The sequence below is a fragment of the Adelges cooleyi genome, unplaced genomic scaffold (assembly GCF_023614345.1).
Source record: "Adelges cooleyi isolate 19-005CV unplaced genomic scaffold, UGA_ACOO_1.1 ACOO_flye_CR_arks_rails_tigmint_CR_PRNA_247, whole genome shotgun sequence".
Classification (NCBI taxonomy): domain Eukaryota; kingdom Metazoa; phylum Arthropoda; class Insecta; order Hemiptera; family Adelgidae; genus Adelges; species Adelges cooleyi.
The window spans coordinates 9,347,729-9,361,321 of record NW_026095912.1 but is presented as its reverse complement, the minus strand read 5'-3'; the positions used below and the strand labels follow the sequence as shown (position 1 = coordinate 9,361,321).

The following is a 13,593-nucleotide window of genomic DNA, read 5'->3' as shown; positions in this document are numbered from 1 at the left end:
TGATTGCATTCCTCTAAAAAGGAATGAAATCCAATAAATGCATTCTTTCCAACACTGATATATATATCAGTGTTAGTAATGAAATGTCTTTGAGATAATGATAGAGTGTTATCGACGGGATCAATATTATTACCGATATAACATTTATTATTTTTTTAACATTTAATATGATAAATACACAGATTATATGAAATAATCATATAATTTGTGATTATATGAAATTATATGAGATTATATGAAATAATCATATAATTTGTGGTAAATACAAGTTCGATAATTTCGTTCCGGCTGACATGGTCACACTGGTTTCGGTGGAGTGCTTATCAGCTCATTTTTTGTTTACATCGAGAGTGAACAATCTGTTTTCATATAATCTGTGGTAGTACCATTGATTATAAATATTATAGATAGCCCACCGAGACAAATTTCAGTTCTGGACGTCGACACGGGTTGGGCGCTAGTAGTATCGTTTTCAATAAAATTGATACTACTAGCGCTAATCCCGTGTTGACGTCCAGAACTTAAATTTGTCTCGGTGGGCTATCTATACTATTAATAATCAAAGGTAGTACTTAGTACACAGAATAACTGTTATTCTGTGGCCTGTGCTTAGTAGTTGGTAGGCCTAATAATTATTGTAAGATTGTCCGGGCTAATATTTTATCCCAGCGCGCCCCTGTTTTTAATGCACAATAATTAGTACAATTATTGTACTAATAAAAAAATGATCTAGGTATAAAATTGTTTTCTGTTATAGTTATTCCCTTGCCACTCAGTTTTTGAGTTAGGTCCTTGACTGAAAAACGTCTACAGACTACAGTTAACAGTTGTATTCCATTACTATTTCATATTACTTATTTTAATTAATAATTATTAAAACTATCATACAACGGTATCCAGACTATCTAAGTGTGATGATACATCGTCCTCTAAAGTTTTAAGTGGACAGTTGGTATCCACCTAATGTAAATACTCGAGTTGAGTTGTGATAATTTTGCTAAACAAATATATTGTATTTTAATTCTAAGATTACTCAGCTATAAAAACGATAAACAAGTCTACAGCAAATTACTTATTTAAATGAATAATAACTAACAAAATGTTTGGGTATAATTTAAAATTGTATAGGTATTCATTTTGAACATTTCTCAAAACGAGTATTTAAAAATTTAAAGAACCATTGGAATTTTTTTAACAAATTTCTCTGTACCTACAGTGAAATTTAAAAATAAACGCGTTAGTAAATAATCAATTTTGAAAAAATATAATCTCTATATTATATAATATTAGTTATGTGCAACATCGTGCGAACATCTATAGGTTTATATAACATTTATCTATGATATACATATTCCAGTTTATTAAAATGTATAAAATAATGTATATCTTACTAATATTTTAATGTATTTTTAGCTTATTTAAATGTTGTCTTATTACAAATTTATTTAAATTGCTCTATAGAAAGGCGGGTTTAATTCTTATCATTATTCGTACCGGAAATTGTGACGTGTTCTTGATTAGGACTTATCACTCAATGGTTGTACGCAATCAGTTCTACACATAGATCTGTGGTTCTGCAAGAACTTCAACTGATAACGTATCCGCCGCCGTTGCCATCGTCAGTTATTATCTACTATCTAGGACTTGAAAATGTTTAACAGAATTTTATTACTATTCGTGTTCATTTTTTAATCGGTTACTATATAGCAGCATATATGCGCCAATAGTGCAGTTTTAGTCACAGCGATTTTACTGTGTTGATTTTACTTGTTCGATTTATAGATTTTTTTATTATTTAACCGTTCCGTTTTCTTTGAGGTGGAAATGCTTTCAAAGAAATGCATTAAATTCATTGCATGCCTGCTCCTGTTTGTGTTCATATTTTTGGGCCTACCGGAACTGTGCAAAAGCCACGGCCACGATCACGACCATCATGGTCATCATGCCAAGTCACTTAATGAACAGTCTTCCCTACCATGGATGTGGGTAAAAGCCTTGTCTTCTACTGTGGCCATCAGCGTGTTACCTTTTTTTGTCCTTTACTTCATACCGATTGACCATAGAGATGAACATCAGTCGTTCTTGAAAATTTTACTTAGTTTTGCATCTGGAGGTCTCCTGGGCGATGCTTTCCTTCATTTGATACCTCATTCACTATCCACACATGACCATCACGATCATGATCATCATCATCATCATGATGAAACTTGTCATGGAGATAGCCATGATCATAGTAACGAAACTAGAGTAGGAATGTGGATTTTAGCTGGCATATTAGCATTTCTTTTTGTTGAAAAAATGGTACGAGTGCTTAAAGGTGGCCATAGCCATTCACATTCTCAACGTAAAGAAAAGTTAAGTGATGATGAAGATGAAGCAGTGCCTAGACGAGCAAGGCATGCATGTGTGTGGTCGTTAAATTTTGATAAATTTATTTTTTTTTGTTTAAAATAATTTTTGTTTTATTAAAATTGTTTTCAGTACCACAACAAAGTCTATCAGTTGCTGGATGGTTAAATGTTATTGCTGATTTTACTCATAACTTTACCGATGGGCTTGCCATTGGAGCGGCATACTTGGCTGGTCAAAATGTTGGACTTGTAACAACTATAACTGTACTACTTCATGAAATACCGCATGAAATCGGAGATTATGCAATTTTAATACAAGAAGGCAGTACTAGAAAAAATGTATGTAAATCAATTTCAGTCATAAAATTTATATTTATCTAGAATATAAATATCTTGATGTCAAAAATTAGGCGATGAAATGTCAGTTAATAACTGCAATAGGAGCCATTTGTGGAACAGTAGTATCATTAATGTTTGGAAAACAAAGTAAGTTTTAAAACCTATCGATTACATTTAACATTAAAATAAAAATGATCTTGTTTTAATAAAAATATGTAAGATGATTTAGAATGAGACTATAATTAACAAATATTAGATTTTTACCCATGTTTTTCTGTAAAAATAAAAAGTTACAATCTATTTAAAACCTAACAGCCAAAATTATAAAACATGGAACATGCTTTAGCCTGCTAGCTCCTGAATAGGGTCATTCCGTGCTATATCTCCTGATGTGTGTGTAAAAAGATTTTCTAAATACCTCAAACTTATATATCCTATGCCAATAGTTCAATAAAATCAAAAAGTCAAGAAAAAACTTTTTTAGGACTTGGGCGATGCTATATTTAATAAATTTATTGTAAAAACCCCTTAAGTTCACAACCACGTTACTTAATAACTAAGTATGGTATCGAAATGGTATTTCCACTGAACAATTTTAATTTAAGTGTTTTTTTTTTCATAATATCCTTAAACTATTTTTTTATTCAGCTAAAAATTTAAAAACAAATTAAAATTTTATACATTTTTATTCTGACTCAAGGTCAAAATATCAACAAAAAAAAGTTTATGATAAATAAGTAACTTCAAAGTTTGGTATTTTACTATAAAGTGCTATATTTAAGGCCTAAAAAGTTATAGGCTCTTAAATATAGCACTTTGAAGTTACTTATACATCATAAAAAAAATAAAATTGTCCAAAACATTTAAAACGTTTTTTAGTAGTTTTACAATATCTGGTCTTAATTGATTTACTGGCAATACTTATCAATGTTTAACATTTCAGTCAATCCTTCGAATGCAATGCACCTCATGCGTAACATTAAATGGCATCTTATATGTTATTATACGTTTAAAGTAGGCACGCTACTTTAGTACTGTAGTTTAGTGTAATTTTTGGGCTGGGCGGCCAAGGCTTAAGCATGTTCCATGTTAAAAATTAAATTAAAAAGTGGTATTTTCAGTAGGTATGAAGTATTAATTTCCCTACGTGCTTATAGGTACCATTTATCTGTGTATATCTTAACGGTTAATAATTTATTACTAGTATTTAAACTTCTAAACTTTTAAAAAATTAAAAAAAAACTAAATTAGCCAAATTTGTAATCATAGATCTTTTAATTTATAAAACAAATTAAAAGATTAATTCCAACTTTAATTTTTCATAACATAGGCTAATTTTTTATGTTATAAATTTATTTTACATATGACATCTGGGTAGGAAGTAGTAATAATATATAAATAACACAATAAACATATTAACATGACAAAATATAATAACAATAGTATAAACGGTGACATGAACAGAATAACAGAAAGATGTATAAGCTTAAGATTATATTATATAACATTCATTATAGTGGTGTCTCTAGGTCCATTATCCACTTAACTTCCTCCGTCCCAGTTTCATGTAATTTCTCTATTCTGCCTTCAAATTTAGTGCTTGGACACATGTTAATAATATGTTTGGTTGTTTGATCAGCTCTACAAGAACAAAGAGGAGATTGTGCCATTTCCCACTTGTAGTGTAAACTTTTGCATTTACCTTGTTTAGTTCTTGCCCTATTTAAAGTTAACCTTAGCATCCGCAGAAGATCAAAACCAGGGACTCTTGTCACTAGATTTTTAATCAAGGCGACTATACGCACCCTTGAATGCGTTTTTCATGTTTTTGACAAAGATGAAAGATTTTACAGAAATGCTAGGTCACATATCGGGTGTCTCTTTTGGGGATGCGCAACAATATCTCCATTGTAGATAAAAAAAGATAATATGTACAGTGCAATACTAATTAAAAATCTTTTTTAATAAAACTAACAATATTAAATACTGGTTTCAGCTTCTTTTAGTACTTTTTTCACTTACATATATTACCTATACAAAATGTACTAATAGTGCTAATTCACTTTATTTATTTTTTCAGGTGAAGCAGCAAATTCATGGGTGTTACCGTTTACAGCTGGAGGTTTCATTTACATAGCTACTGTTAATGTTATACCAAGTCTTTTAGAAGACACCAACTTTAAACAGTCCATTAAAGAAATAATTTCTCTTCTTGTTGGGGTGTACATTATGGTGCTTGTTGCTAAATATGAATAAATATGTTATTCACCAAGCATTTCTTTAAAATTACGTTTTGCATAAATTAATAAAATATAAAGAAATACATTATAAATATACCAACATCATAGATTATTAGTAAGTTTATTACTAAAATGATGACTGAATTGATATCTACATGAAAATTTAATAAAGTATTCTTTGCTTTTTAATTTATTTTCTTAATTTTGATCATCACATTTCTTTGTTATTGAATAAAATAGATATCAAAATCATTTTATTTTGAGAAAACCGCTATTTTAGTTATGTTTAATATAATTTTCTGAAAAGTAAGATATTTTTAATAATTATGATTTAGTATTTGTGTAATCATGCTATAAATTTACACAAATTTGACTACGATTTCCATCCAATGTATTATTGCATTCAATATTAATTAACACATGTAATTTTGCTATATCCTTGTCATACACATAATAAAAGCTGCGTTTGTCTTAATTTTTTTTATGGTAGCTATTAATTTTGGATGTATGATACATGTCTTGTGCCTTTATTACATAAAAATTATGTGTGTTTTTAAATAGTAGCATTATAATTTGTATTAGTTAATTTTTTCCCATGGAGATTTAATTTAATATAATTTTGTTACTTAGGATATTATATTATATAATTTATTAAAATGCCTATTTTAAAAAGATTATGTTTTTTTATTATTATTTGATAGTCAACCAATGTTCTTAACCAAGTAATACATCTTTATAGGCACATTTGGTTGTATTGATTTGTACTATTTTTCCAGATTTTTCAAACTGTTCTCTTTATTATATAAAGTATACCTACTTATAATTATAAAATATTAGTCTTAATGTACATAAAAAGAATATAAATAAATAAATGGACGAGTTATGGATAGTCAACGGTGAATAGGTACATATTATACTGTTGTAAGATGTACAAAGGTATTCCTAGAAAACTATCCATTGAGGAAGCTGAATACATGTATATTCTCTGCATGAATTCCACTATAATTATAATACATAAAATCTAATTTAAGTAAAATAGGTAAGCTTATAATAAATACGTTACATAATTTTTTTTAAAAGCTATACGTAATTTAAGAACAATGAATATGTTTTAAAATGAATGGAAAGAATCCAGTTTAATAGTTTTAATAAAATATTTTTAGATTGACAATTGACATGGAATACATTTTATTGATAAATTTAAGGTTTATAAAAAAAACCGCCAAAAATGCTTATAATTTTTTTTCAAGACAAACCTATTTTTTATCATTCTATAAATTGTATAATAAGTATGCTCAGTACGTTGTGTAGGATATAATTTTTATCCTATTATTATAGGGTATATGTATAATATGTGTCATAATTCGGATACCTTTTATATTATTAGATATTTTAAACGATGTCGTCCATTATTTTTAAATCCATCGGTGAACAACGAATCTGAAATATAAATAAAGATAATTATATTACCTATATCAACGATGAAGTTTTTCATCTTTGTTATCTTTTTAATAAGTTGGATTTGGTAATTTCAACCTTAAAATACAGACTACTTCTGATTCATTTTAGTTTCCTTCTTCTTCTAGAAATTATTCTAGCATTGGGCTTTAATTTTTATACATACGCAATAATTGAAGTAAATTTTAAAAAATGTAAAAGAGTAATCATATCTGATTTTACGAAATTTATCGATATGATTCCTGTGCTCAATCAAAAGTCTGTATTTCCAAAGCCTGATATAATAGCGTAAGTATTATTTATGAAAAATATTTTATTGCGTGTACCTACATAGATTTTTTTTATATTTATCGATTTCGCCAACCAAATCCTCTCTCTCTACACCTGATCTTAAAACACTTCCCATTTTACTATTTTATTTTCTTCTTTTTTCTAACATGTCCAAACCATATCTATCTATTCTCTCAGTATTCCTGCTATAGGCGTCATTCCCCTATTGTATCTAAATTCTAAACCTTATTCATTTCACATACGTTTCAAAATTTCTTTTTCCTTATTTAAATGTACGCCAATTGGCCCAAGTACAGTAGATAATAAATGCGTTTTTTAATTTGCCAAAACAAATCTAACATTTCAATCTTGAAAGAAAAAATTATTTTAGTACCAACAAAAATTGTGTAACATTATAATATTATAGGTATCCGCTATCAAGATTTGTCATATATCCAGCTACCCCAACGTTAACTGAATTTCAGCATCCTAAAGTTTGTGATCAGAATTCGTTAATCAGATGTGGTGGTAAGGGTCATAAGAACTACAGACAACAACAATACTCATACACCTATGATAGATTGTATAGTCCAGACAGCAACAGTTCATCTACCACTTCTTCGGTTTGGTCACTATCCACTGTCAAATCCACTCCTTCTTCATCGTCGTCATCATCTCGTACTACCCGTCGCAGTAGTAGCCGTCGTAGTCGCCGTACAACGTCTCCAACTGTGCGTCATGCACATCATATGACAGTAACTCAACATAAATCACATTCATTTGGGATGAGTGATTGTGATTGCAAAGTTCAAAAGAGAGATCGTAGGAGACACCTGACTACTACAAAGTCAGTAGAAGACAGAAATGTTGTGAAATGTGCAATTACAGAAAGTCAAATAGTAGAAATGGGTTGTAGTACAATAAACAATGAATTACCACAAAGCAATACCGAAATGGCACTGCATCTGCAACAACACGACATACTTAGTAGAAAAAGTCATCGAAGGCCTTCACATTGTCGGTGTACTACGGACGCTGTGTTATTGGCACACAGCAATCGCTCGTTGCATATCCTATTAATTCAAAAGTGTCAAACTACAGTGGCTATGATGCCCTTGGAAGCTTCAACATCAAGTCTTGGGAAATACTCAAATATAGCAAAATGTTCATCTTCCACTGTGATTACATACAAACTGTATGTACAGCATATATATAATTATATAAAACAATAATTGAAATTGTATAATAATTATTTACATGTGTTTGTACTCAGGCCAGGTGGGCATTTTATAGATGATTACAGCACAGACGCAGATGATCCAAATTATTGTTCCTGTAATGATGACTGGAAGTGGTATGCAACAGCTGTTGAAAATATTGTTGGAACCCAATCATTGGTAAATAATCAAATTGAGCTGTTATGAATAGTTCATAAAATAAGTAATTAACTGTTATAGTTTATAGTCTAAGTTATATTATAATATTTATTAATCCAGAGGGTTGGGTCATTAGCAATGTCCTCATTACCAAGTGGCCCATGTTCAATTGATCAACCAGTGTTACTGGGGAAATGGTATCGTACCCAAGACAAGAAATCTCAGGAAGAGTTATACGGTAATGACAAAACTTATCATAATTGGTATTATCCTTATAAACCAACACACATAAGTAAACATCCATTTGAACGAAAACGAGTGTATGCTGTCCCAGATGCAGCTAAAATTTTTGAAAGCCAATTTCTTTTGAGGACGCCACTTACAAAATCTTTAACTGTTAAAAATCCAGCAACAGGCACTATAGTTACTAAAACAACATCATATCGGTGCAAATTTATTCCATTGGCACGTCTTCATGAAAATAGTCGCACTTACGGACCTATACTTTCCTCGCTTCCTGTTGTTTTAGCCAGGTACAACATTTTTGTTAGTAATTGTTTCTTGAACGTTTTCACTCATACTGAGTTTTAATTTTAGTTTAAATATTATATGCGTGCCATGAAGTCTTATCAAATGTCAACACATGAATGAGTTGTCTTCCAGCAAACAGAGAGAGTATAAATATTATTTGCCATGCTTAGAATGACGTAATGCATAACACCAAAACTTCCCGATTTAAAAAAACTCTTTTAAGTCTTGTCATATTTTTTTTAAATAGCTATTTTTTATTGTAAATTTTTGTTAATAATAATTTAAATGTGTGCAAAACTGTTATTTTTTAATTTTCAATTAATTTTATTAATTGAAATCTAATATATTTTGCTTTAAGTTTTGTTGATTATTGGGATAATATTATTATATTATTTTATAAAATACATTTAGTGCACAAATATTCAATTGATAATTATGTTAAATTTTATAGAGAATGTTTTAACTGTATTGCTGAATATACATTTTTAAAATTACTTATTATATAATATACAAATAAAAAAAATAGTCTACAGAATTACTACTGTTAATTAATATATTTTTACTGAAATTAAAAAAAAATTACTTGGTTTATATCATATATTAAGATATTTAATAAAGCGTTTATAAACAAAATTAATTACATAATAATAAGTTTTAAAATTTCAGTCTTAAATATTCACAGATTCACCAACAAGTAATATAAAATTATTTTAATAATATTTTTTATGTTTGTTTCAATAGTTTAAACAATTTAATAACAATAATTGCTTATAAACATTTAATTAATAATTAGTACATAAATAATAAATCGCAATAACAAAATAATAGTATAAAAAAATATTTTGGCTATAGTCCGCCAAATATTAATTCACGTTCCAACTGTTTGGGATCAGCTGAACCTTGAATTGGAGTACATTGTGGATTAAACACTGAATAAGCACTCAGTATGTTTTTTTTCCCATGCGAGTTTGATGTGTTTAAATAAATTGCAACAAGTGCAGAGCAAGCAAAAAATACAGCACCAAAACCAGCTACTGCGAACATCCAGTATTGAACAGCTAGCCAGCATAAAAATATTGCAGTTTTATAATAAAATTTAGTATTATTTTTTTTTGGTTTTGATACATTTTTATCCACAAATGCATCATCATTAGAATCATCTGAATCAGTGTCTGATAGGTTACTGCTATTCATTGGGAAAGGTACAGGCACTCTGCTACGTTGTATTATTGGCACCTTTGGTTGAAGTATTTCTTGATGGAGTAACACTCTTTTTTTTTCCCCACTATATGGTAACGATGTTGAGGGTTTTTGTATCTAAAAAAGAAAATACAGTTAAAAAAAACATCATGTAGGCCTGAAACAATTGCTAAGCTTAGCATGAATGAATTGTGTGAAAAACGAAAGAGTGCTATGACCTATGGTCATGGTTTGTGTTATATAACTTTTAAATAAAATGTAAATAAACATTTCAAACTGGAAAATATTTAACCTACCCGTTCCCAGATGATATATTATAATCAACAAATTTTTAAGTATTAGGCAATTTGTGGTAGGAATATAAAGTAATACTATATTTGATATACAATCATATTATCATATCATGTATAAAAAAAAAAAATTGAGTTTATCGTATTAAATGTTATTGGCTAGGAGAGATGTGCTACCAAGTATGCACAGATAATAACAGTCCAAACTTTTTATCGTCAATAACTTTTAATGTAAATAACATAACTAAAAGAAAAAGTCTTTTTTTTTTTCCAAAGGGAAGAAAAAGTATTCAATTATACTTAAAGTATCTGTAAAAAAACATAAATAGTGAATTATTATAAGAATAATAGGTTCATATAAATATAAATTCCCTGCCAAGTGCACATAAAATTGGATGAAAGTAAAGACTTAGGGTAAGTCAATAAGATGTCAATCGACGAAATTAACTATACTTGGGTGCATAATTATTGTTTACAAGATGTGATAAAAGAAATCATTAACTATTTTTTTTTTCTGTTTACGACCCATATGTCAGTTTGGCAATTCTTGATTAACATAAGTTGATGCTCAGTCAGATGGCCATTTCTTTCTCCAGACGGTTGCCTGCCAGGGGACTGAGATTGTAACCATGGCTAGTGTTTAGAAGTATTTTTACTAGTGTTTTTGGCCACGACACCATGACTATTGACTATGCAAAGGTCCAAATGCAAATGTTATTATAGAACTATTTAGGTTTATTTTAAATATCTTGGATTAATAAAATATAAATTTTTTAAATGTTTAAATAACCGTAGCTCACTCAATTAAAAGTTAATGTTTTGTTTTAGTACCAATATTTTTTTTTTTTAAATAGCTCATCTAGTTAATAATTATACACTAGTTAGAAATTTTAATAGGCTACCATTTGGATCTCAAAAGTTATCTTCCCCAATTAATGTTTCAAGTAAAAAAAAATATGTAACCCAAAAAGTAGTATAATAAAACTAAATGGTTTTGGTCAAGGTCATTTGCTCTTAATTTTGTTTTATCGTGCAAATTTGAAAATAACGCTGTATATATTTATACGATTATAATAAAGTATTTCTTTTAAAATAGGTATGCTTAATCGTGTAATTAATATTACAGTATACTTGCTGGTAATGATAAATTATTTGTTTAGTATAAGGGATCGTTCATAAACTAATTTCTTGACTCGCGTTCTTATTTTTTACATATAGTTATTTTAAGACTTGGACCTTAACAGATACCATTTATATATGGTTATATAAATATTAAGTAATGCATATTATACACACCTGTTGGTCCCGATCTTCAAAGCTATCACGTGTAGATTGTTGAATTCGGCTTTGTGAACTCGTCAGCGACAATGGCTTCAACACTATACGTTTTCTACTGGTCATTGTTGTGGTTTTAATTCCCTACTGTAGTCAAAATCTACATGCTACTGAATAGTTTCGAAAATGTAGTTAATTTTTCAAAAACAGCATTGGTGAGTTGGAGAATCACGAAAATTACAAAAATCTAACAACACTGACGCGAAATATTAAAAGAAAATATTAAAATTGTAAGACAATTGTTTTTTTACTAAGTTCACTTGAAGGTCTTTCGTACTACTCGTAATACCATTTATGGGTACAGGTCGGAGAAATACAGTAGCGACAGTGATGTCTATAATTGTAGGCCGCCGCCACGTACTTACACGGCGATACGTTTGGCAATTACTTACTGAAGTGCAGCGTTTACAAAAAAAAAAAAACGCTAAAAAAAAGGCATGTCTATATCGTTCATTGACAGAAATGAGGAACCAACTTTGAAAATTAAAATGATTAAATATTGCGACTTGCGTGTAGGGGACAGGACGTAACTTCAGGAGGTTTTTTCAACTTGTAGGTAATTCGGTATTCGGTAATAAATAATAATTGATGACAAATAATGACATTGTCCCCGATCGTGTTATCAAAAACCGACACCGAGTTCATAAAACTAATGATAATTGCCATTGAAAATAAAAAACTTTAGTTGTTATCTACGTAATTATTATTATCATAGCTGATATTATCACAGTCTTCTATGGCCGTGAACGAGATTATATTTAACTGGTATTACCGTGGTTTCATATGATAATTGATAATCATACAAATATTTTTTTAATGTTTTGTATAAAACCATGAATAATAAAATATTACCTATTATTTTATTGTACATTTTATTACTATAGATTTGTAAATTAATTTTACAATGTAAACGTATCATAAAAACAAAAACAAAATTTTAATAAAACTTTTGAAAGTAAACATTTTATTTTAGATGAAAATATTTTTAAAACGTAACTTATAAAAATATTATTTGTTTCAAAAATATAATAAAACATTATTCTGTCATACATTTGTAAGAACAATGTTGTAATGTTTGCTTTACATTTAAAAAATATTTCCTTGCCTGAAAGGATAAAATATACAAATACCTATAAAACATGAAAAAAGTATTTAGTTGCAGAACCGCACAACTTAATCTGTAACAATTAGCTACAATATAATATCTGTCACTACATTGATACAGTCCAAAAACTATGACATTATTTTGATACAAAAATTGCTACCCTAATATATTTTGGGAAAGGGGGAAATATATTTAGGAAGAGGTAGGTACCCTCGAAAGGTTCATTTCCAAGATTCTTATTAACAGTTATTTTCTCGGTTACAAAGAAAAATTAATAGAGGTTTTAATATATATATATATATTCTAAATAAGTCGAAAAGCACAATCATTCTAAATTGCCATAACGTTCATATAATACCGATTACCGATCAGTTAACAAGTACATTATAGATAGAAAAATAGATTTTATTTATTATCATTTTAAAAGATAAATATAATATTTATATCTGGAAAAAACTTTAGCAACTAATAATAGTTATATAGAATAATAAAGAAATTATTATTTTTATGGTTAAGGGTTTTCAAATATTAATTTCTTTATTACAAATTACAATATTATATAAACAATACATATAATGATTGTTTCCGTAGGCTAAGGTTATGTGGAGATAATAGTTCTTTCTTAATTATTTTATTAAAAGTATACATATAATAAAACAAATTATGTTGGTTATAATACAAATATAGTAATAAATTAATAACTCAAAAGTTTAATTTTTTCATCAATAGTTTTTCTATACGATTTAAAGCTTGTAAACAAGCCAACATCAATAACTAAATGCATACCTAGTTTAATGCCAATAATAAATGGACTATATAGTCAAAAAGAAGATTTGTGACAAACAAACATATTACTGTTTGTTTTAATAAGTTTCCATGTACAACTGAAAAATTATTGGTTTTGAAATGTGCTTTTTAAATTTGGTTTGCTAATTATTTATCTTCTATTTTCATACTGAAGTATTTTTTTTTTTATTCTTCATAATTCAGTTTATTGGGTTCGTTAGAATGTATAATGGCTATAATGATAAATAAAGAAAAATTATTATTATACAACTATTTAATATATTAATTATTAAATAATTAATTATCATGATG

At 28.4% G+C, this 13,593-nt stretch overlaps 3 protein-coding genes across 4 annotated transcripts; 2 read left to right on the top strand and 1 right to left on the bottom strand.

Moving 5' to 3' along the window:
• Window positions 1-1,596: 1,596 nt before the first annotated feature.
• On the top strand, window positions 1,597-5,544 carry LOC126836458 (protein catecholamines up-like). Its single transcript, XM_050569905.1, has 4 exons — window positions 1,597-2,404; window positions 2,482-2,690; window positions 2,762-2,837; window positions 4,771-5,544. Exons 1-4 carry the CDS (start codon window positions 1,825-1,827, stop codon window positions 4,944-4,946), a joined length of 1,041 nt encoding a protein of 346 aa, XP_050425862.1. The 5' UTR covers window positions 1,597-1,824; the 3' UTR covers window positions 4,947-5,544.
• A 916-nt stretch (window positions 5,545-6,460) lies between these two features.
• Window positions 6,461-8,851, top strand: LOC126836653 (uncharacterized). Of its 2 annotated transcripts, XM_050570241.1 has the most exons (5): window positions 6,461-6,676; window positions 7,086-7,853; window positions 7,932-8,055; window positions 8,155-8,567; window positions 8,632-8,851. In XM_050570241.1, exons 1-5 carry the CDS (start codon window positions 6,624-6,626, stop codon window positions 8,654-8,656), a joined length of 1,383 nt encoding a protein of 460 aa, XP_050426198.1. In that variant the 5' UTR covers window positions 6,461-6,623; the 3' UTR covers window positions 8,657-8,851. The 2 variants fall into 2 exon arrangements, with proteins under 2 accessions (XP_050426198.1, XP_050426197.1); XM_050570240.1 differs by having other exon boundaries at window positions 8,155-8,851.
• A 478-nt stretch (window positions 8,852-9,329) lies between these two features.
• Window positions 9,330-12,061, bottom strand: LOC126836579 (uncharacterized). Its single transcript, XM_050570120.1, has 2 exons — window positions 11,352-12,061; window positions 9,330-9,882 (listed from the first exon to the last, which is right to left on the bottom strand). The coding sequence occupies exons 1-2, from the start codon at window positions 11,454-11,456 to the stop codon at window positions 9,412-9,414; spliced, it is 576 nt and encodes a 191-aa protein (XP_050426077.1). The 5' UTR covers window positions 11,457-12,061; the 3' UTR covers window positions 9,330-9,411.
• Window positions 12,062-13,593: the final 1,532 nt, after the last annotated feature.

What these genes read in the sequence shown, in the direction of transcription:
- LOC126836458 (XM_050569905.1), top strand. Translation starts at nt 1,825, where the DNA reads ATGCTTTCAAAGAAATGCATTAAATTCATTGCATGCCTGCTCCTGTTT. An exon ending in AAGGCAGTACTAGAAAAAAT is followed by an intron (nt 2,691 to 2,761) that starts GTATGTAAATCA and finishes GTCAAAAATTAG; the next exon opens with GCGATGAAATGTCAGTTAAT. An exon ending in ATTAATGTTTGGAAAACAAA is followed by an intron (nt 2,838 to 4,770) that starts GTAAGTTTTAAA and finishes TTATTTTTTCAG; the next exon opens with GTGAAGCAGCAAATTCATGG.
- LOC126836579 (XM_050570120.1), bottom strand. Translation starts at nt 11,456, where the DNA reads ATGACCAGTAGAAAACGTATAGTGTTGAAGCCATTGTCGCTGACGAGT. An exon ending in TTGAAGATCGGGACCAACAG is followed by an intron (nt 9,883 to 11,351) that starts GTGTGTATAATA and finishes TTTCTTTTTTAG; the next exon opens with ATACAAAAACCCTCAACATC.
- LOC126836653 (XM_050570240.1), top strand. Translation starts at nt 6,624, where the DNA reads ATGATTCCTGTGCTCAATCAAAAGTCTGTATTTCCAAAGCCTGATATA. An exon ending in ACTGTGATTACATACAAACT is followed by an intron (nt 7,854 to 7,931) that starts GTATGTACAGCA and finishes GTTTGTACTCAG; the next exon opens with GCCAGGTGGGCATTTTATAG. An exon ending in TTGTTGGAACCCAATCATTG is followed by an intron (nt 8,056 to 8,154) that starts GTAAATAATCAA and finishes TTATTAATCCAG; the next exon opens with AGGGTTGGGTCATTAGCAAT.